We start from the raw sequence: 22,663 nt of genomic DNA on the forward strand, positions 1-22,663 counted from the left end.
AAAATAGCCTCTATTATTTGGGGCGAGACACAAAACCGGCATTATGCATGGCAGGGGTAATTTGCATTTTGTGCTCTCTGCTGACTGGGCTCTGAAAAGACCCCATGCAGATATGACCTAGATTCCAAAAGACATTTACATGGTTCACATTCTTGGATTTCCAAAGGATTAGATGCATGAATGTCTTCCAGCATCTTGCAGAAGTCCTACAAAAAATGTTTTCTAAAGCTTGTGTCCCTCATACATCTGTTTTGTACTGTAGCTCGAAGTGAATTTAAACTTCACTGCATTCCAGAGGCCTCAAGAATTCAGCCTGTAATCATCCTACCTTCTCTGTGACAATGAGTGATGAGCCAAAAGTCAGAGAGGGGTTGAAAATGAGAGTTTGACGGTGCTTGGTTCTTCCAGGCCAAGTACCATTATTAGAGCTGTATCACTCACTCTGGCACAGAAACCGTAGTGCCTCCACCTGATTTCTCAGGAGCAAAGAAAGGCAATGACCTCAACCCAGGAACAATAACTGTTTGAAACGGTTATGGACTGCATTCTTCTTTCAAAACCCTGAGAATCAAAAGTCCCCAAAATGCATTGCTGATGTCTCCACCTGCCACAGTGACTCACTGCGTGATTTTGCAGAGGTTCTGAAACATCTTCTCCAGATTTTGTCCGTCTGGTCCATCAGTTTGTCCCGTCTCCTCCAGCTGCTGCACCTTCTGCAGAGCTACACTGACAGCATAGCGCAGGAACTCTGTGCTGGAGCGCAGAACTGCCAGGCTCTCCTCATGGCTTTGGGCATTGTCCCTGAGGAACCAAGAGCACTGTCAGAGAATTGAAGATGCACAATAAAAGCTCGGGAATGGCCTACGAGATTCAAAATCCAAATATTTGGATTTACAAATATTTACAAATAAAATCATTGGCTGAGCTCAGGGTGGAAGGTGTGCTTTGGTAGCTTGTAGTGAACACTTGGAGGGCACAGTTCCACCAGCCTTTCCAAATACACTAACAGACATGGTTTGAATTGATGTCTGGCTCTGCTCCACAGAGAGCTGGACACTTTCTCACCTGAATAGAGCTGTGAGCAGAGTGGATACAAAACCCATGGACAGGAAGCTCCGTGCCGTTTTGTTGCCCAAGGCAGATTTGTTCTTTCCAGCTTTCTCCTTCAGGATTTCAGAGAGTTTGTTGTAACATGTAAACAGGCCTAGGACATCCTCAAACTTGTTTTTACTGCAATGAAGTAGTAGAAAGCATTAACAGAGAAAATGCAGTCTTGGAGTTTCCCATTTGAAGCTTCAGTTGCCAAATTAAACAATGACACTCCCTAAATGATGAAACAATGACATATGACATCTTCCCACCTCCCTAACAGTGTATACCTCATCCATTCCTCCTCGACCTGTTCTTCTACAAAATGTCAGATCCCATCTCCCACATCACATGACATTCAAAAGGAAAACACTCCCCAAGGCTCTGTGAGTGGCTATGCCACAAGGCACTCACACTCAGAAAACATCACTGATTCTGTCTTTGCACTACCACCCTGTGCCTGCAATGAGGCTGTACTCCAAAGAGATGGGCAAACAGTAGCACAGCTAGTGCTGGAGGGTAAGACTTGATGTTTTACCTGAAATTCCCAATGTTGAAATTGTACTCAATCAGAACCTCACAAATTCCCATCACCTGAATAGCATAGATGTTGTTTTTCACACCAACACCAGAAGACAGAGAAAAATCTGCCGATTTATCCTAAGAGGCAAAGGAAACAAGTGAAAAATCTTTTCAAAACCTGACAAGAGCTCAGCATCTTCTTCCACTGAGTCAAACTGAAAATTTGATTTACCAGTTCAAAGTCTTCCAACTCGCTCTTGATCATTCGTCGTGTGACAGATTCGAGCATCTCTTCAAAGTTTTGCTCAAATCCCACATCCTCCTCCTCCTCATCGTCATCCTCAGATCCTTGGCACAGATTCACAGTGCTCTTATACCAGGCGAGACAGTGCTGGATACAGCAGAGCAGATGAGCCTGAAGGAAACAGCCACAGTCACACTCAGCCTGCAAGCTGGAGGTCACTGGTAGAGGTGGACGTGGGCCAGACTATTATAGTTGGATGCAAAGAGCTGTAGCTGCCTTCAGAGCTGCCCTGAGTCTCAAGAATATGCCTCATTCCTAGACTGAGATGGTCAGTAATCCTACACAGAACTACCCAGCTCTAGCTTCAATGTTCTTGCCTAGATGAGATGTATAAACTGAACTCCCACTGCTCCCTCCACCCAGCTACCTCAGCTGCTGAAGGAGATGCCAAAGGGACTCTCTAGCTGAAGACTCTGCTCCATTCCTGCATGTGCTACTGCAGCACAGCACACAAGCTTCCTTAGGGGAAAACAAAGTGATTAACTTGAATTTGTTCTCTTGGAAGTCCAACGAGTTGTTGAGGTCTCATCTCCAACAATTTCAAAGGAGCAAAACCAAAGGGCAGATTCTTCCCCCTGCTACACACACACTGCACAACCATTTTATGTGGAATTAAGTTGAAGGAGGGAAAAAAACCCCGCAGGGTGAACTCAACAGTGGATAACAGAACTACACTATTCCTACAGCATTTTTCACACAGGTCCCCATAACCACTGTGCTAGTGGAGCTCTAATAAATAGCCTGAGGCAGGGGTGAGATGCCCAGCTCTGTTGTCATTTAAAGAATCGCTCCAGGCTAGAAGAAGCTGAAGAAGCACCAGGTATTCAGCTCATGTAGCAGGACAACTAAAATGCTATGTAACAGATGAGCTTGCAGCTGTAGCCTGGCAATATAGCTCTTACCAGTGGTTCTTGCAGAAAGATTTGATCTCCTTGAGCCATAATACATCCTTCCAGTTTCAGCGGAGGCAGGAGGTCTGGCTGGGGCAAGTAATATTGCTTTATCTGTCACAGAAAACCAGAAATAAAAATAACTAGTTACTTGGTAACTGAGCCTCTTAGGATGTTTGAAAATAGAATACAATAGTGTTTGTACCCCACTTTAAAGAGCGAAAGCTGGCACTGCAATAATGGGACAGTACAAATATGTGAGCCACGTCATCTGCTCTACTGGTGATTAAAATCCCTTCTTGAGTTCCTCATGTATCTCTCAGCCAGGACATGTCACTGCCCTAAAATAATCTGACCACTTGCTGGTGTGTTGCCCCAACATGTAACACCACTTGCACTCCACCTGCAGTGCTACCCATCCTTTTAACAGTGAGGATCAACAGCTGCTGCTGTTGCCCTGAGCACCTGAGTGCCCTGTCCTGGCACTCACCTTCCTGGCCTAAAGGTGCAGACAGCTCTGGAGGCTACACTTGGCATGAAAACAAACCCATGAGACCACGCTTGCACCAATTCCTGGCTGTTTGGCACCACAGGAAAGAGATATGCTCTGAGTACTGATACAGAACCGAATAGGGAAAGTTATAGATGTATAATGACGCCATAAAATTTATACATTTACACCAGCTTCCTGTTAAGTCCCCTCTGCTACCCAAAAGCTGTCTTAGCTCAGTTCATGTTCCTTTCCCAGACCCTGTACTGTCATGGGAAAGCTGGAATTAGTCAGCATGAACTCTATGGATGATTAAAGGGAAGAAAATTACTTGTCTCAAAGAAAGCACAGCCTGTCCAATGGACTGGGGAAATGTGATTGTCTTGTTGCCATGAGCAACACTGCTGGGGGATGAGTTAATCCTCCCAGATCCTACATGGACTTGGGTATTCTCCCCATGGGAGGACAGCAGTAATAATTACTGTGTCAGCACACATCCTTAGGGAAGTATGGGAGGGTAACTGCTGTGCACTGCTAAGGAACAGGGAGAGCACAAAGCACTTCTCCAGGCTCACACTTCCCACATGACCTAAGAACTGAAGGGTTGGAAAGGGCTCCAAGAGATCCTTCCTCTTCCACCCTGTGACAGGTTATGAACCAGTCTCCAGACATTTACCTAGTCTGCTCTTTCAACATAGCAGGGATTTGAACACCTCCTTAGGGCAGTGTTGCAGCACTTAAACAGTGTATGGGAGAACTACTTTCCCCAACATTTAACCCGAATTGTTTGCTGTGCTGGTTGCAGTGCAGAATTCTTAGAGTTCCTTACAGCCCCACCACGGAGCAGTACTTTACCTGGGACAAGAGTGTTTCCATTATGGAGCTGGCCAGCTGGGAGTTCCTGCGAAGGACATCATAAAAACCCTGTAGACAGGAAGGAAGGACAAGTGGGCTGACACAACACAGAAAATGAACCACAGGCACGATAAGTTGGCGTCATAAGACAGCAATGACACTTTGGCACTGCAAGGAACCATGAGGAAGTAACAATGTGCTCAGTGTACAACTCCATACCTGGCAAAGCAAAGGCACCGCAGAAAGAAGGTATGAATCAGAAAGAGTATGAATTTCCTCACAGGGGCCCTCTCACAAGCTGTATCTCCCTAGCAGCGGTGGCATCAAGCCCAGAGTGACTTTCACTGCTATTTAACAGTAGCACTAGATCCAACTTCAAACTGTGAAATCCTGCTTCAAAGGCAAAACAAGCCAGTGGGGAAACTGTAGGAGGCAACAAATCCTGCAGACTGAGAAAACTCAGTGGACGGATAAAGCAAGCACTCAAGTTTTCTAGCAACAGTGACAAACACATCTAAAACTTGCAGCTCACCAAAGGTCAATCCAACCAAGTCAAGAAGGAAACAAAATCTCTCTGACCTGGACTGGTTTTTTTCCTCAAGGTAGTACCCCACAGTTATATCATATATCACAGTTATACACACTCAAGAATGGCCACTTGTCACAGGAGATCTAAGGGACACTCAAGTTTTTCTAGACACTTGGAAAGGAAGAGGAGAAAAGACAGTTTGTGAGGAAGTTTCTCCATACTCTACAGTCAGGGTTTTCTTTGGAGCCCATAATTAACTCTCAACAGCTCCACATCTATCCAATGCCTTTATACCACTCCTCCTCACTGGGCATCAAACATACCCCCCTTTTCCCAGGCCACACCACACAGGAAGACAGACTTTGACGCATTTTTGCTCTTAAGCAATGCATGAGCTGAGGAAGATATATCAACATGTCCTTGGGTTTATAATAGTCCAAAATAAAAAGAAGCAGAAGGATTGAGAAAAAAACCCAGTCTTTGGTACACGTGTCCCAAGAAGAACATAACTGAGCTGATAGGCTGTTTTCCACAACAATGTGATCATTATTTACCTGTGGTTGCAGCAGAACCTGACTTCAGAAAAGCTGTTTAAAAGGAGACTGAAAAAACTACGTTTACCTCATATAACATGAGTCGAACATCCGCTTGCTGGCTCAAACATCGCCTCAGGCTGCCCAGGATTTCAAGGCAAAAGGCCTCATTAGCTGCAGAATTATAGCAGGCATGAACATCTGCCTGGATCTGAGAGGGAATATTAGTCACATTATACTGGGTATATTCTCAGATATCACAACACAGAAGCAAGGTGATAAAAAGGTCTGGCCCCTGAACAATCACTGAAATAGTCCTTAGTGTGTTTCCAGGTTCCTTATCATCCTCACGGAGCAGTGGGGATGCTCCCCAGAATATTTTGTGCTGTAAGAGAATGACTCTGAACAGCAACATCCCTAGACCAGCTTCTCTTTGCACATTGCACTTCCCAAAGCTTTCCTTCCAGGACTAATCCTTACTGAAGTTTTATTTCCATTTTGGGGAAACACTCCCCTCTTGAGTTTTTTCAAACAGTGCATGTCAGACACGAGACTGTCTCCTATGTTCACAGCAAGAACTGCAGAACAGCACTTACCTGAGTGGCACCGATGGCCTGGCTGCATTGGGAAGAGGACAAGCTGCCCAGAACCTTAAAATTCCTTAAGAGAAGCAAAAATCCAGCAACTGCAGCTTTACGAGCATCGAGCTGCCTGGGAATTGGGGCACGAAAGAGAAACATAAGGGAACATGGAGGCAAGAAGCTCAGAAGTAAATACAAGATCAACTCAGCAGTGAAAAAAAGACCACAAATATGGAGTGACTGGGCCCAGTAGAACTGTATTTCCCCAAAGGGCAGCACAGTCCCAAACAGCCAAGAGCTTGGCAATTTGTTGGGAACTCCCTTGCTTTACACTCCCACAATATTCAATTCCCTTTCTGTCCTTGCAATGCTCACACTGAGGGAGAGCCCCAGGCCAAGACCCAAGTATTAAATGTCCCTTGAAAGCTGGAATGGGGGAGTCTTACAGACCTCAGAGTAGAAAAACTCCTAACAAAAACCTGGTGTTTTGCTTTGCTCACAGAAATCCCAGGTCTTTCCCAAGACCAAGTCCCTTGCCTTGAATTATAATCCTAAATTCTGAATTCTGTATTCATAAACAAGCAGCCACTGTCCAAGAAAATCCACGATCACAGCAGGATGTTTTGCTCAAAGCATTCCCAAGATAACAAGGCTGCTTCTCTACCATCGTGTAAGGGATCAGAGGGAAGGTGGCAGCTCAGCATTCTGATCAGTGGTTCCTTCCAGACTCTCCCTAGCACCTGGATGTACTCAGCTGTGTAGACACATGTTGGAATTGGTTTTAATTTTGCCTGCTTATTTGGAGCTTCCAACAGCTTTCTGAATTTGCAAAGCCCATGCAGCTGGGGCTTGGTTCAGTAGAGCTGTGACTGTATTACAGTCCTAGGATAAAGGGATAGGAGATGTCACCATCTAGTTATGGAAGAACACAGTAAGAAGACACTTAGCCAAAACAAAAAAAAATATTTCTGCTCCAAAGCCATAAACGAGTTGTAGAAATTTTTTCAAAGCATCCCCTTCCCAGCTTACCTGGAAAAAATAGCTTTTTGGAGAACAAGTATCAGGGAGTCCCTCACTGACATGCTGACTTTGAGCAGAGGCTGGAAAGGAAAATAACCTTTGGAGAGAAAAGCACTAAGGCATGCCAAGCCCTTGGGGCATATGAGCTCATCTTCCTCAGGCCCATCTGGCCCTGCATTTCCAACACTGTCGTCAGTACAGTAGGAGACCCAAAATGTTTTAAAATAGAAAAGGAAACCCATAGAGCTGTAGCAGTGAGACATCTTAGCAGGTGAGTGAGGACACAGTGCAAGGTTTAGGAAAAGGAATGTTATCCCCAGGTTGGACAAAGCAGGTAAAAGTTTAACACCAGGGCAACATCTCTGCCCAGTGAAAGAGAAATACTGACATGGAGCTTGGAATAAGAAAAATCAACATGACAGCTACAGCTGTTCAGCTAAACACTGTATACTTAGTTTTCTACAGGGTGCAGCATCTGGGTATCTTCCAGATGAAAGGTCAGCACGGAGCGGTTTCGGTCCCACGCCAGACCACACCATATGCTTTTTGCCAGAGGGCACATGCAAATCCATGCTTGAAGAACAGCTCTGTGCTACACCACAGCACAGGATGAAGGCTTATTTTATAAGGAGGGTTATCAGATCATGCATATAATTGTGGCCCAGAGCTGTTGCTGAAACTAAACTAGCAAGGATATTCACGGAGGAACGCAAAGCTTTACCTGCACTGCCCGGAGGAGCCCTTGCACTGTGTCGATGGGCAGAAAGGACAAGTTGTCAAAGGTCTCTGTGACTTTGGAGGATGAAGTCTGAAGCACAAGAGGAGCTGACACAACAATATTGGACAGCAACTCTGAAAAATAAAAGGACAAAAGGAGCAGCTGATGCCAAGGGGCCAGAAAAGTCTGAGCAAAAGATGTCTGTAGAGCTAAGAATTACAGAGTAATTGAAGACCTTCCATTACACAGAGAGGTCGTGACAGGATGAGCTTCAAAAACCTGAGCTCTGCTGCAGGCACCAAGTGTAAAACTCTCCCAGCCTGGCTGAAGGGCCTCACCCCACCAGAGGGCACTGAGGTGTAAGAGAAAAGGTTGCAGCAAAGATATCTCAGCAGCCCCAGTGGCTCCCAAGCACTTGCCCAAGGACAAGGAGGAAGGCACAGCTAGGAATGTGGAACAGGTTACTGACTGATGGTACAGTTTCTGTGCGTCAGCTGTTCCATGGCAACTGCCTGCAAACGTGTTTTTCACCTGTGATGAATGCAAGGTAATCTGATGCAGCTGATACCTCAGAAAGAGGAGAAGGAACAACAGATTTTCTTGGCTTCAGGTCATTTCAGCAGGAGCTTCAGAAACCCAACCACATCCTGGGCTGCACCAAAAGCAGCACAGCCAGCGGAGTGAGGGAGGTGATTCTGCCCCTTCACTGCACTCTGGCAAGACCCTCCTGGAAGTACTGTGTCCAGCTCTAGGGTCCTCAACACAAGAAGGACATAGATGAGTGGGTCCAGAGCAGGGGCACAAAAGTGCTTAGAGGGCTGGAGCACCTCTGCTATGGAGACAGGCTGAGAGAGTTGGGGTTGTTCAGCCTAGAGAAGGCTCTGTGGAGACCTTGTTGCAGCCTTTTGGTACCCAAATGGGGCTTGTAACCCAAACCATTGTGTGATTCCCTAACATGTTCTGAGGAGCTATGTTGTGACTGCCCACGGAGCACGGCACATTTTTCTCCCTTTCCTGTTACCTATGAAGTGGGTGACAGGAGATGCTGCTTTTGTGAGCACTCTGTTCAGGACCTGCTCAAGAATTTCACTTCTGATGGGCTCATGAACCTGAAATGAGAAAGAACGATAAATAAAAGTCAAAACTACATAAAGATATTCCTATACCTCACAAGACAGGTAAGCTGGGATGGTCACCAGAAGTCCCTTTCAGATAAATCCACACAGATCAACTCAGATTTCACCCCAGGACAATCAGAACCAGCACACCAGAGAGGCACAGTCAAAACATAATGGGGCAAATCGTCTGTGGGATGCAAATTTATCAACTCAGTGAAGAAGAATGGGTTTCAATCCCACCTTGTCAGATTTTATTTGCACCTCTGATTTTCTCTACTTTCTCCCTAGTTTCTTGGAAACTGTAATAGGGATTACACAAGTACCATAGTAGCTGGAACAGAGTAGGATTAGGTCTTTATGAGGATGGCCTCTTCCAGCTGAAGAGGGCCAAATAGGAGACTAATGTTTGCAAAACACTCATGATGGATACAGCAGGCAAGGTTTTGACACCATTTACCAAGGCAGAATAAGAATAGAGCTCCTTCCCTGCTCAAAACCTCTCCAAAACATACACTACCTTAAATGTTTCCAGCAGGATACTTGCTCCCAGTTTGCAAGCCTGCTGGGCTGGCATTTTTGAAAGGCCATAACTGGTATCAGCAGCTTTTCCTCCAAAGGGCTTTTTTGGTTCATATGATTCCATTAGACTGAAGCCGAGATCCACCAGGCCCTGAGTAACGTGGTCCCAGCCAAATGCACTGAAGAAAACATTAAATGGACCAGGGAAGAAACAACTTAGTCACAGGAAAGTTTAGATTAGAGCAGTCTGAGGTAAAAATCTTCTGCAGTCCGTCCAGGTTGCAAAGCAGCAGTGAGAGACACGTGATGACAGCAGGGAGGATGACATCCCTCACAACTCTGTGACTGTCTTTAGGCTGAGGGACAGGTGCTCAGCACAACACCTTCTGCAGTCCTAGTTCTCCATCAGACTTCCTTTCCAGTTCAAAGGCTTCCTTGCTATGGGGAATGATGTGCACTCAGGTCTGATCTGAATATAACAGTATGTCACAGTCAGGGTGCACAAGTATCCTACTGATCACAAGATCTTCAAGTTGGAGAGAAAGACAGAAGAGGAATGCCTCCCATCAAACTAAAGGACAACTGGTGACAGACCAGAGCTATCCCACAGCATGTTTAAAGGACTAACCATGTGGGAGATGAAAACAGAGAACATATCCCTCATGCCTTGATTGGAACACAAACTACAGCCAGCAGCATGACTCACACTCTAAGTGTTTCAGTAAGAAAAACAGATCAGGTCCTGATTAGTTTAGTCCTTTATACCACCAGATTCTGAGATTTGAGGTAAAAGGAGCAGATTTGTACAGCTATATTTTGTTGCCTTTTTTTTTCTTTAATTCGCCAACATAAAACTGGGATAAAAACTTTGGATTTTGATACTGATCCCTGCCAGCACATGGTATTTGGTATTTAGCATCCCAGAGTATTTTAGCAAGGCTGAAACTCTCCCCCCTCCCAAAGCCCATTGAATGTTCTGCAGCACGTGGCAACAACTCACCTATTTTTCACCACTTCCAGAATTACAGCGCTTACATCATATTGTTGAGGAAACAAATCCTGCAGAAACTTGGAGGCCTGAAGGAACTGCAGGTCCTTGCAGCTTCTTGTGATTGATGTTTTCAAGAAATCAAATATCTGGAACATAAAATCATTAAGTGTGAGGAAATGATCTTTGAAATGGGACGTGTATAGTCTTGGGTACGTTCCAGTAAGAGCACTGGCCAGGGCACAAGTTCCAGTACTGCCTGCCAAAAATCTCAACTCACTTCTTTTTCAGGACAAATACACTAGCCTCATTAAATGCTTCAAGGAGGGTAACCTGCTGCCAGATGCTTTTCATGTGGCCAACACAGAGCCAAAACATTAGAAAAAGAAGACTGCTTTTCTTCTCATCCTACAATACCAACCCTCAGGAATCACAACTCCGGAAAACTGTGATATTGCTCTGGGGTCTTTTCTAGTGTTCAGTAAAGTACAGCATGCCGATGATCTAACTGCCTCCCCACGAGCATCCTGAAACCATTTTAAGCCTAATTCTGATGGGACTACTACCTCACCAGGCTTCCTTTCCTTTACAAGGAGTGCAGAGTGTATCCCCATGGAAGTTCTCTGCAAGTTCATGACCCACATACCTGCTCCTGCAGTCTGTGTTTTACAGCAACCGACAGCAGAAGAGCCACGCTGAAGGGACACAGGGCTCTACCAGGGTCCTTCTGCTGCTCAGTCTAGAAAACAGTAAGGAACAGTCAGAAAGCTTGTTATCTTCAACTGAAGTGTCCTGAAAGTTCAGGAAGCCACTGGGTACATGTCTCTTCAAACATATCACAACACTTGTTAAAGAGAACGTGACTGTGATCATAGAAATTATTACATCCCTTCTCCAGGTAACCAACTAAGTTTTAAAAACCTTGCTTCAACATCTTCAAGAATAGTACCAATAGAAAATGGCTCCATCCTGCCATACCTTCAGATGTCTGATTAGTTCCTCGCCCAGGTCCTGGTCCAGGTTGATGACAGAAACAATATGGAGAATAACAGTGCCTTCCACGTGGCGGAGCTGGTCCAGGGGCATTGTGGCTACCTCAAGGTCTGCTGACCTGTAAGTTTTATCAGAAAAAAAACCCAAGCCATCCAAAGCCATAAATCATTTCTTATGGATCCAGGAGGACGTATTTGTACAAGGTTTAACAATTCAAATTCAAGGAACCTTGGACAGGACCAGGGTGACTACAAATATCCAGGTAGTAAAGAAAGGGGATAACAGTGCAGGAACTTACTGTGGTACCCTCTGTTCTTCCTTCTGTCTCTTATCCAGCTGATTGAAAAAACTGATGATTCCTTCCAAAACAGTCTTCTTACTGCCCTGCAAGACAGAACATTACATTAAGCCATTGCAGGGCCTGCAGTATCCCAGAGAATTACACTCTATTCCCACACCTATCACAAATATCATGGTATCCTTCATTTCCCTCCATAAATTGCTGAGGCAGGGAAGGACTCCTGTGTGGCTCATTTTCAGATTTCCAGTTTGCATATTTCTTTTGACTGCACTTATTGAAGAGCTGGAAGAAACTCAAGCTTTCAGATGCTCTGATTGCCTTTTTTTTTTTGAAGTTGTTACTAATTAGAAAGGATCCTTTATGTTTTAATCAATTGAGAAGGCTTTCAAACTCCTAACTTTAAATCTAACAATACATTTTGGCTAGGGGACCCAAATGACCTCCTATAACACACATATAATTTGTCTTTGACTGGATCACAAATGAAGTAAGCAAAAGAGGCACATCACCCTGTCAAAGGGCAGAGATGTGCTCTGCTCTGGAGGAAGAGCACAGTAGATGACACATTCCCTGTACAAGTCAGACAACAGCCCAGAAGACAGTCACACTGCATGAGCTATTATTATAGTGTGAAGATCACAGAGAGTGAGCAAAACCACACTTGAGAACAATAAAAAAACCAATCCTCTCTGCTGTCTGCTAGGTCTCTGCTCATCCCTTATTTCCCAAAGGTTTCCTTCTTTTCCCACAAGGAAGATCAAGGTTCTTTCTTTCTCTGAGCAGTCAGCTTCTTCAGGCTAGAGGCAGTTAGAGAAAACCTACTGATGTCCCATTGTGTCCCTACAGCATGGTTTGGGAACAATCAGAATCCCTGTCCAAATCCAGCCTATAGATTAGTCTGGACATTTTTTTTCTGATAGTATAAGCTTAGAGGAAATCCAGCTCCCATGAACTTTTACCTTTGCAGAAAGCAGCAGCAGCTGATAGACCAGAGGGGGAATTTCCTGCAGGTCTAATTTGGAGAACATCCTAAGGATCTTTTCAACCACAAACTGCAGCTCCTCTCCTGATAGTGGAATATCCCTGTTGAATCAAAGATTCTTATTCATTACTATATTAATTTCCAAGGCTCACTCACACATGGAAAAAAACCACAATGCCATGCCTAGCCCTTGGGACATGCCTGCACAGCTGGGTTTTGTATCCACACGGATCTGGTGTGGATGTTCATCGACCAACCACCCATGGGGCTGTACCTGCTATGGTCAGACCTCCTATTCCTACTTGCCCCAGACTACATGTTAAATAGGACATGGACATGATCACAGCATAAGGCAGTGTTGATGTTGAAGGGAAAAATAATTACCTGAACATGTTGGCAAGATGTATTACACACTGAGGATCCCACCTGGTGAAACAAAGATATGTTAGAAGACTGAGAGCAAGCAGGATTATCATCTATCTCTTCCCTCCTACACAATTATTCAGTGTCACCATTTCCCTGTTACATTCTGATACTAAGATTAGAAGCCAGATTTCCACCAGAACTCATCAGCACCACCCTAACCACCCACATTTACAATGGTTCTGAACCACCCCAGCCCTTACAATAGCAAATACCAAGAAAGGAATAAAAACAAGCACTTCCTGAGACCAGTTCATGCAATGGTCTCACCAGATCTGGGAACAGGGTGCTCCCTTGCCTTCCCACTCAGAGAAGACACTGTCACAGAGGGCACAGATTCAAAGATGACAGAACAGGACACACAGCTCATAGTGGATGTCCTTTTCAAAACAATGAAACACAATGTTTTGCCACGTGACTAAGAGCTGGCAGATGTACTTACTTGCTGGAGCAGAGAGTATTTATCAGCTGCTTCTTAAACTCTTCCCCATTCAGTTCACCTGAAAAACCAAAAGTCTTAGCAGCTGGCTCCAGAGGAAGGGAGGAAAAAGTGCAGGAGAAGTAGCTGATGGGGGTTACCTTTCCCATAAGCCAGGCTCTCCTTTGAACTGGCCAGTACAGTGAGAACAGTGGAAAACAGCTCCAAGGATTTCCCGTTAGAGAGGCTGCCGCCTTTAATAACATCAACAAACAGGTTGGCAAGCTCAGCCAATGCATGGCCTGGCAGCTGGCGGGCCTGGGAGGACATGCAACAGGAAAGAGCCTGAGGCTGTGCACAGAATTCCACACATACATCCAAACTGTCACCAAAAACCAGCTGAAGATAACATTTCTCACAGTGAAATTCACACACAAAGCAAATTCCAACTCCAGCTAACTTAGTCCACGGAAGATTTGTGGAAAGGACACAACTCATTTTCCTCAGTGGCTTAGTGAAGTATCTCAATCCACATATGAAATGACACCCAGCAGAGCCCAGGAAAGCCAGCCTAAAGGAGCTTTACCTCCAGCATCAGCAGTCCTATGATTTCAGACACTTTGCCCAAATGTAGGTCTCCTGACTCCACTAGTGGGACACAGTGCTTGTAAACCTGGAGTCTCCTGAGAACACCACTTCGCTGAGAGCAGGGGGAGCCTTATAGCAAGCAAATAATAGAGAGGAAAGAATAGGAAAAAAAAGTTATGCAAGTAACAACATGTTGCTAAACTACAGGAAATCAGCAGGGATAAACTGTCACCTGACTGCAACTCCCTATTTTATCTATCTGACAAAACAAATAAATAAAAACAATAAAAAAAACCCCAAAATAATAATAAAAAAAGAAAACTGAGCACAGAAAATGAGAATCTCTTGGATAAAGTAGTTGAAGCACTCAACATTGTTATCACACCCTGTGGCTCACCCAGCCTGATGCCAGACATCAGGAACCGTCAAAATGTCAGGAAGAACCAGCCTGGTAATCTGTTTTTCAGCTGGCCAGCTCAGTCTTACTCCAAGGTGTCTAAGTGCTCCCAAAATAAATCCCACTTATCACAAGCTCATTACAACTCTATTAGTCCAGTCTGCTATCTGCTATGTTTTTTCGGGTGTCTTGTTTCCCTGCGACAGCCCTGACGAGTGGGTTTTTACAACAAAAGTGACACTTCCATGTGCTGTTCAGCACGGGCTGCACCCACCTGTGTTGTGAGCAGCACTGGGGCCGCAGCCCCCTGAGAGCAGCTCAGCCATCACCCACCTTTGAAGATCCCTCTCAGCAGAGCCGCCGTCTCCCTGCCCTTCAGCGCCTGCCTGGTCACCATCTCTCCCAGCTGCAAGAGAAGGGGACGCTGTGAGCCGCCCCCCGCCCGCGGCGCTGCCCGGGCGGCGCATCCCCCGCTCCCCGCGCACCTCGGCCTCGCCCAGGCTCTGCAGGGCCTCCTGCAGCCGCTCGGGGCTCTCCTCGGCCGCCAGCGACAGGATGCGCTGGGCCATGGGGACAAGGGGCCGCCCGGGACCCCCGGGCCGCGCCTCCGTCACCCCGAAATTCCCGCCCGGAAGCGCCCGCGCGTCACCCGGGAAACAGCTCCCGCCCCCGGCGCGCGCTTCCCTTCCCGCCCGGGCCGCCCTCGGGGCCGCGGGTTCGAGTCCCGCGGGGCGCGGTGTCGCAGGATGGGTCAGGTGCGAAGGGACCACAGTGGGGTCACCTGGCCCAACCCCCTGCTCAGGCTGGATGGTCCCAGGGCACATGGCACAGGATTGTGTCCAGACGGTTCTGGAACATCTCCAGCGAGGGAGACTCCACAGCCTCTCTGGGCAATCTGTTCCCAGTGCACGGTCACTCGCACAGCAAAGTTCATGGAGTTGAAGAAGTATGGAGTGGGGTGCAGGCACGTGGGGTGCAGAGTGGGATGCTGGGTGACATGGGGTGCAGGCACATGAGATAGGCAGTTTGGGAGGGGGCACTGAGGTGCTTGGCACAAAGTGCCCATTCAGGGCCACCCTGCATCAGCGGCACCCGGCCCCGCGAGTGCCACCCACGTGGCGTGAGGATACATTTGAGTAAAAGCCCCTTAATTCCGGGGGGTGTGAGGGGTGGCCTTGGGCGTACCAGGAGGTTTAGCCTGCCTTTAAGCAGTGGGATTTAGCCAAAAGATCCGGTGCCAGCACATCGTGGGAGCTTTTGCAAGCCCCGTGCTCACGTGGAGTGGGAGCTGATGCTGCTGAGCAAGGGGAGCGGGTTTGCCCTGGGCCAGGGCCCATGGGGAGGGGGATAACCAGACCTGAGAGAGAGGTCCCCTTAGGGCTCCATCACAACACTCCAGGGTAGGTCCCCATTGGGGCTACCACTCCTTTCCTTGAGACCCCTTTTCCCAGGAGAAAGCACTCATTTGGTGATGCCAGGGGCTCTACATGTGCCTGCAAAACTACTTCATCTATGATGAACAGGATACCCAGGTGGCCAAAGGATCACTCTGGTGCTCTCTGCCACCCCAATAGAGCACTGTTGGGTCTGTTTGGGAACCCCTACACTCACAGTGTCCCCCCACTGTGCACTGTCTTGCCCGCTGGGCTGCAGACAGAGGTCCAAAGAGCTGTAGGAGGGAGCTGAGCCTTGCACCAGGGCTGGTGTTGAAAGGGGGCAGGAGGGTTGAGGGTCTCCTCTGAAGGGCAGTGCCCAGTGCCTCTGGCTGTTGTGCCTCTGGCCATGGCAGCATTGCTCAGGGGTTTGGCACAAGTCCCAGTTTTCCATCAGCAGCACCCTCGCCTTTCATCTGGAGTCTCGTGCCCTCCTCCTCCTCCCTCCCTCACACTGGGGTCTCAGCTCTGTTTGCAGGACATCCCTGTGTGGAACCCAAATCCGTAAATCCCAGAGGCATTACAAAACATGCCTTGTGTAAGCCACTTCAGCCCTGCTCTGGTGCTTAGCCCTGCCCTGCCACCTCCCCAAAATCCGCATCGCTGTAAGAGTGCAGCTGAGCTCCTCTCCTGGGCTTGAGCACAGCTCTATCCTCACCACATCCTCACCCAGCTCCCACAATCCTGGACCCAAAGAGTTAAGGCTACAAGGGATCTCCTGCTCTATGCAGCTTCAGCGTACTGGGGCGTCCCAGAAAAACTCATTTTGCCATCCCGCTGCACCCACATGTGGACTCACTGTGGTCCCTACCACTTCCCAGGGCTCCCCTCCCTCATAGGTCTGTGGCATCACCCTGGAAATCAAATGGGTTCCAGTTCCCAAAGCTCCAAGCACTTGAGGATGTTGTAAAAATTCTGGCCATGTTTTTTTTTATTGTAAAAGCTGAAAGGGGCCCCATATGGATGCTGGTTTGGATGGCCTCACTGGGGAGGAGTTGGAGAGCCCCGGGACAGACCAGTCCCAGGAGCGTCCTCTGCCACAGTCCTGTCCCTGCAGTCAGACTGCCCACACAGCCAAATCCACAGCAGGACCTTTCCAGAGCTTTTGGGGCAGAAGCTGGGGAAGAGACCTGTCCTGCTTTCCCCGGGGAGCAGGCTGAGATGGCAGGCTGCCCACCACCTGCCTCTACCCCTACCCCGCGCTAATGAGCGAGTTACACAACAAGGAGCTTTTATACTTTGTTAATCGGGTCCGGCATCCCAGCCCGCCTCTCCACGCACGCTCCCGCTGGCCGGCCGAGCCCCAGCTCCCTCCTTCCTTCTCCTCAGCTGCCTTTTGTAATGTTTTAATGGGTTTTTTTGCCTGGGTTGTGCTGACTTAATTACAAAGCTGCAGTGAGTTGATGCCTTGTGACGGTCTAATCCCAACCCGGTGACTCTACAAAGCTTTCGCCCGGCTTTCTCACTGCTCCACTCTGGCCTCACCATCCCTGCGTCCACCTCGGCCCTGTGCACTGACCTTCTGTGGACAGTTCAGCTTTTCCTCTCCCTGGTGAGTATCTAGAACTCTTTCCACTGGGAAGGACTGCATTGAAGATTGTCATCCTGCCCTCACTTAACCTGGTACCTCTAGCGCTTGGATTGGTTTTACTGCCTGGAAAAAAGGGATGCCTGTCCCTTCCCCAGGAGTTGGAGGGAAAGAGAATGCTCTTGGGAGATGGTTGAGCCAAATGCTGGAGCCAAGCATCCCTCGCACAGCCTGAGCTCAGAGCTGGTCCTACAGCCCAGCACAGGCTGGGGGAGATGCTGGAGATAGGATGAAGGCAGTTCTCCGTCTCCTCCTGAGGGATGGGAACAAGGTGTTTCACCAAGACTGCGTTGGCAAGATGCCGAGAGGCTCATGGTCCAGCCTTGCAGCTGGTGGTGGGCTCTGGGCTGGAGCGGTTGGACTTGAGGGTGTGGGAAACTCTTTGGGGATAATTATTTATTTTGGGGATATTATTTATTTTGGTAGTAGAAACAAAAGGCAATAAAAGGATGAGTTGGCTGCCTGAACAAAGCTGGGTGCTCACCTCTGCCTGTGTGAAGGTGGTCTGAGACAGAACACTGCTGTGTGAGCTCAGGCTCACACAGCCTGAGGGGGTCCCCATGAGATGTCCCCAGCCTCCAGAGGAAAGGCAGAGTGAGAAAAACATATGAAGGTATCAGATGATCAATGCACATATTTTCAAGCTGCTTTTTAAACATCTGTGGTGTTTCCAGGCTGCTCAGTCTCTGCACGCAGGCAGAGATACAGACAGTAGGTGATGGAGCTGAGGAGGGTTGGGGCACCCATCTCTACCCCTGTCTGAGCAAGAGGGGCAGGGGATGGGGCATAGGAGCACTGCAGAGATCGTTAGGATCACCAGCACTGCTGATTCCTCCTTCCCTCTCACAGTGTCCTGCAGCTGACAGAGGACAGAGGACAACATGTCTGCAGTTGTGAGTACTGCCCCCACACCACCCCATCCTTTAGGCTCTCAGCATCCCCTCCTTGCAGTGCTGGGATGGGGTTAACCCTGTGCACCCCCTGCCCCCTCAGCTGCTCTCAGCCTGCAGTGGGGAGCCTGGGCAGCACACAGTCCATCCCCATCCCATTGCATCTTCTTGGGTCATGCATGGAGGCTCTCCCTGCCCCAGGACACTTGCAGTGGGGCAGGGAGCTGGGGGCTGGCTGGGGAGACCCCACATGCTCTCCTCACCCCCAGACGGGCACGTTCCGGATCGTCTCGGAGGAGGAGCAGGCCCTGCGCACCAAGCTGGAGCGCCTCACCACCAAGGACCATGGCCCCGTCTTCGGGAAGTGCGAGAAGATCCCCCCACACACCCTGCAGAAGGTGAGGGTGGCTGTAGGGAGTGGGGGGGCAGTTGCAGCCCAAGGCTCCTGCTCCTTCTCAGGGGTCAGAGGAGACCCTTGACCAGCTCTTACATTTGGGGATGCACTAACCCCAAAGTGACTCCAAGTAGGGGACTTGGGTGAGCCTGCCCTCCCTGTGCTGAGATGCCGCAAGGAACTTGACTGTCCTCCCTTGGTTTTTGGGTGCCTAAATGACCTCCAGGGTGTTTCAGAACCTCTGTGGGGCATCACTGAGCTGGGTGCCCTCTCTGCTCCCCTCAGGCAAAGGATGAGCTGAACGAGACGGAGGAGCAGAGGGGGGTGGCGGTGAAGGCGCTGCGGGACCTGGTGCAGGAGCAGGCGAGCGGCGACGACGTTTGCAAGGCGGTGGCCGAGAAGGTGCAGGGGAAGGACGACTCCTTCCTGCTCCGCTTCATCCGCGCCCGCAAGTTCGATGTCCACAGGGCCTATGAGCTGCTGAAAGGTGGGGAGGGGTCCAGGGCTGTGATGTTGGGTGAGGGTGGGGTACGTCCACCAGCAGCCCCTCAGCTCTGTGCTGGTGCCTCCCAGGCCCCCAGTCTGGGCTGGGCTGGCAGAGCAGGACCCTGGCAAGGAAAGGGGATGAAGAGAGAGGATAAATAGAAAAAGACAGGGCTGGAGGGGCTCAGAAAGAGCTGGGATGGGGAAAGAAATAAGTGAGGGTGATGCCAGGTATCCTGCAACACCAGGGCAATGCCATTCCTTGCCAATTTACCAAACAAAATGGGAAAAAAATGCATTTGGTGGTGTCAGGATGTTTCATTTGTGCAGAAAACCCAGATGGTTTGGGCTGCATCCCCTTGAGATCCCTATGCCCTATACATGCCCTATACTCACCCCTCTGTACCCCTATAAGGAGCCAGTCCTACACCCCACGATGCTTCTATGCACAGTTCCTTGGGTAGTTTAGCATCCCTGGGACACCTCAAAGGCTGGGGGCAGGCTGGAGGGCTTGGGGCACCCCCTCGTCCATAGGGATGGATGGAGTGACCCATAGGGGTGGAGGAGAAGCGGGAGGGCAGCCTGGAGGCTGGCTGCCGACTGGGACCTGCCTGGCTCCAGCTCTGCTCTTCTTTGTGTCAGCTTGGGAGATAATGAGTTGTAATTATCAGTGCTGGCTCCCAAACGAGCTGTTTTGTTTGCCTGCATTTTCCCAGGACGAAATTCCTTATTTCGTGCCTGCAGGGTACCAAGAGAGGGGAGCTGGGGATGTCACCCAAACAGAGAGGAAGGAGAGAAGGGAAATGGGGGGAAAAATTACTTTATCTGCTTGTTGAGGTGTTGAAGAGAAGGCAGGTATGGGAAGCTCCCAGCAAGGGGAGGATAACAACGGGCATGCTGGGGCTGGTCTGCTGCTGAGCTTCTTTCCCCCCCCTTTGCCGGAGGAGTCCTGACCCATGTGGACCCCAGGCAGAGCTCTGGGGGTCAGGACTGACATCTCACTGTTGCCAGTCCATCCTATCTGTGGCAGCTCCCCCAGCTGCCTGAGGCTGGGCAAGCAGCCCTTGTCCTCTCAATTTCTGCCTCTCCCCAGGCTACGTGAACTTCCGCCAGCAGTACCCCGAGCTCTTTGAGAACCTGAGCCCCGAGGCCGTGCGCAGCACCATCGAGGCCGGCTATCCCGGCATCCTGGCCAGCAGGGACAAGCATGGGCGGGTGGTGATGCTTTTCAACATCGAGAACTGGGATTATGAGGAGATCACCTTCGATGAGGTCAGTTCACCTCAGACACCGCTCCCAGAGCAGGGTGGGGTCCCGCTCCAGGACTGTTCCTGCTGGCAGGTCTGAGCACAGCATCCTTACACACACACGCATGTCCACACACACATCCAGGTTGAAGCCAATCTGTAGCCCTCTGAATTTATCCTTTGAGGAAGCCTGGGAAAGCATGGCCCATCCGAAAGTGTTCTCCTTCCTTCCCCTCCAGTGCAGTGCAAGGTGCGGACCAAATTCGGGGTGTACATCCCCCAGCCCAGGTAACATGGGGTGAAGAAAGGCACCACACCATTAAAACAAGGTCCTTCAGAAAGGAGGCATGTACAGGGCAGAGGAGGAAGCTGAGGGCACAGAAAGGGCTTCTTGGCAAAGAGGTCTCCAGGCACGTAACTCACAGCTTCTCTCAGCTCCATTTTCTGCTTAGCTCTGAATTTGGTTGCAACGTATCATTGATCCAGATCTGAGATGCTCCTGCCTTGAAAGGGAATATGGTGGTGGCTGAGCATCCCCTGAAATGCCCTCCCTCCTCTGAAGTCCTGGGGCTGGCTGTGACAAGCAGACCCTGGCTAACACTCTATGGGACTCTTCCTGGGAACCTCCTGATTCCTACAGCAGGTTCCTATTAGAGACGAGACCTCATACAAGACCCCACTGTCTCTCCTCTCCATTAGATCCTTCGTGCCTATTGTATTATCTTGGAGAAGCTGCTGGAAAACGAAGAGACCCAGATCAATGGGTTCTGCATTGTTGAGAACTTCAAGGGCTTCACCATGCAGCAGGCATCAGGGATCAAACCCTCTGAGCTCAAGAAGATGGTGGACATGCTGCAGGTGAGGTGGCCAAGTCTGCGCCCAGCAGCAGAGAGGGCCCTGGTGGAGCAGAGAGCTTAGGGAAGGGAGGCAGGAGGGTTTGGGATTGCCACCACAATGGCACAATGAGAAGGCATCATGGAGAGGCTGTTTCCCATCACCCCCTCCTTGCCTTGCCAGCTAATTGGCTTAATCCTTGCAAAATGGATCCTAATTTTCCCACCCCATCTCCCTGCCCTCTCAAAAGTCTGACCAGTAGTACCATCACTTGCAACATCCTATGGCACAACCTGGAGGTCTTTCCTCACCAACCTCTCGGCCCAGCCCTACCCAGGCTGGATGGAGACTTACAGGCACTTCAGGATTTCTGTCCTTGGACCAGAGGCCAAAGACTCAGCTCTCCCCAGGGAAGGAGGACAGCAGAGATGTGATCCTTCTCAGGGAGTGGGAGCAATGAGCTATCTAGGAGGCTCTTCAGCTTCCTGGTGCTCCTGGGACTGGGATGGCTGATCCTCTGGGTCAGAACACAAAGGGGCCATCAAACAGAGAAGGGGAGATTGGGCAAGGAGAGCTGTGGCAATGCTGGGGTGACCACTGCTGCCTGCCCAGATCTGGGCACCATCTGTAACCATCTATGTCTTGGTTTGGGATCCTAGGACTCCTTCCCAGCACGGTTCAAGGCTGTCCACTTCATCCACCAGCCTTGGTACTTCACCACCACCTACAACGTGGTCAAACCATTCCTGAAGAGCAAACTGCTGGAGAGGGTGAGTGTGGGAAAGGGAGCTGGAGGCACATCTCTGGGTGAAACAGAGCAGTTGGGAAGAATGGCTCCAGTCTTCTGCTGAGAGTCACTCCCATCTCCCTCCAGGTCTTTGTGCACGGGGAGGAGCTGGAGTCCTTCTACCAGGAGATCGATGCTGACATCTTGCCAGCAGACTTTGGTGGCAACCTGCCCAAGTACGACGGCAAAGCAACTGCAGAGAAGCTCTTTGGGCCCCGCATCGAGTCTGAAGACACAGCTCTCTAAAGCAGGGGCCTGCTCCCCCTGCCCTGTACAGTAGCATCAGAGGTGGCCCCCTAACCCCAGCCACCTCCTTTCTGTAGCATTGGTCGAGTGACTGCTCGTGACGAGGCGCTCTGGGCGCGTTGCTCCACGCCTGTCCCTCCCCTCCCCGCTCCAGGCAGCGGGGCTGCCCGGCAGCTCTGTCCCTCCCGGGCCCTTCCCTTGGGAGCCAGCAGAGAAAGGAGGCCACCAGCCCCCTCCCACAGCACTCCCTGGAGCTGTGGGGGGAGGACAGGAGAGTGTCTGCTCTGGGAAGGGAGGGCTACAGCGAGGGAGAAATAAAGTGTTTAACAACAGAGCTCTGGGGTCCCTCGTGGTAAGGAACAGGGACGCAGCTTTTGGGGCACTGGCTGTGTTGGTGGTTTTAAGGAGGCCAGGAGCATCAGTGTTTCGTAGGAGACCCCTGTCCCTCATCATTGACTACCCTTTGGCACAAGGACCAAGGAGCTGTCTGTCTCCATCCCCCC

General features: G+C 49.6%; 2 protein-coding genes across 3 annotated transcripts in view; one reads left to right on the top strand and one right to left on the bottom strand.

Annotated features, from left to right (window-relative positions):
• Nucleotides 1–15,015, bottom strand: part of FANCI (FA complementation group I) — a 23,616-nt gene extending 8,601 nt beyond the window's left edge. For both annotated transcript variants that reach the window (XM_051796563.1, XM_051796564.1), the window contains exons 1-23: nt 14,744–15,015; nt 14,592–14,664; nt 13,860–13,990; nt 13,435–13,591; nt 13,298–13,355; nt 12,817–12,858; nt 12,410–12,533; nt 11,448–11,533; nt 11,135–11,267; nt 10,803–10,895; nt 10,169–10,305; nt 9,167–9,347; nt 8,553–8,640; nt 7,535–7,665; nt 6,823–6,893; nt 5,809–5,923; nt 5,301–5,423; nt 4,151–4,219; nt 2,818–2,919; nt 1,844–2,026; nt 1,628–1,749; nt 1,066–1,230; nt 622–801 (exon numbers count right to left, since the gene is read on the bottom strand). In XM_051796563.1, the coding sequence (XP_051652523.1) occupies nt 622–801; nt 1,066–1,230; nt 1,628–1,749; nt 1,844–2,026; nt 2,818–2,919; nt 4,151–4,219; nt 5,301–5,423; nt 5,809–5,923; nt 6,823–6,893; nt 7,535–7,665; nt 8,553–8,640; nt 9,167–9,347; nt 10,169–10,305; nt 10,803–10,895; nt 11,135–11,267; nt 11,448–11,533; nt 12,410–12,533; nt 12,817–12,858; nt 13,298–13,355; nt 13,435–13,591; nt 13,860–13,990; nt 14,592–14,664; nt 14,744–14,827 (2,648 nt within the window). In that variant the 5' untranslated portion in view covers nt 14,828–15,015. The remainder of the gene's footprint in view (nt 1–621; nt 802–1,065; nt 1,231–1,627; nt 1,750–1,843; nt 2,027–2,817; nt 2,920–4,150; nt 4,220–5,300; nt 5,424–5,808; nt 5,924–6,822; nt 6,894–7,534; nt 7,666–8,552; nt 8,641–9,166; nt 9,348–10,168; nt 10,306–10,802; nt 10,896–11,134; nt 11,268–11,447; nt 11,534–12,409; nt 12,534–12,816; nt 12,859–13,297; nt 13,356–13,434; nt 13,592–13,859; nt 13,991–14,591; nt 14,665–14,743) is intronic.
• A 2,007-nt stretch (nt 15,016–17,022) lies between these two features.
• On the top strand, nt 17,023–22,582 carry RLBP1 (retinaldehyde binding protein 1). The gene is made up of 8 exons (XM_051796534.1): nt 17,023–17,243; nt 18,129–18,172; nt 18,439–18,567; nt 18,849–19,050; nt 20,140–20,318; nt 20,993–21,151; nt 21,787–21,897; nt 22,002–22,582. Exons 2-8 carry the CDS (start codon nt 18,161–18,163, stop codon nt 22,158–22,160), a joined length of 951 nt encoding a protein of 316 aa, XP_051652494.1. The 5' UTR covers nt 17,023–17,243; nt 18,129–18,160; the 3' UTR covers nt 22,161–22,582.
• Nucleotides 22,583–22,663: the final 81 nt, after the last annotated feature.

The sequence above is a fragment of the Manacus candei genome, unplaced genomic scaffold (genome assembly GCF_025592945.1).
Source record: "Manacus candei isolate 608988 ecotype Guabito, Panama unplaced genomic scaffold, ASM2559294v1 h1tg000046l, whole genome shotgun sequence".
In the NCBI taxonomy this organism is placed as follows: Eukaryota; Metazoa; Chordata; class Aves; order Passeriformes; family Pipridae; genus Manacus; species Manacus candei.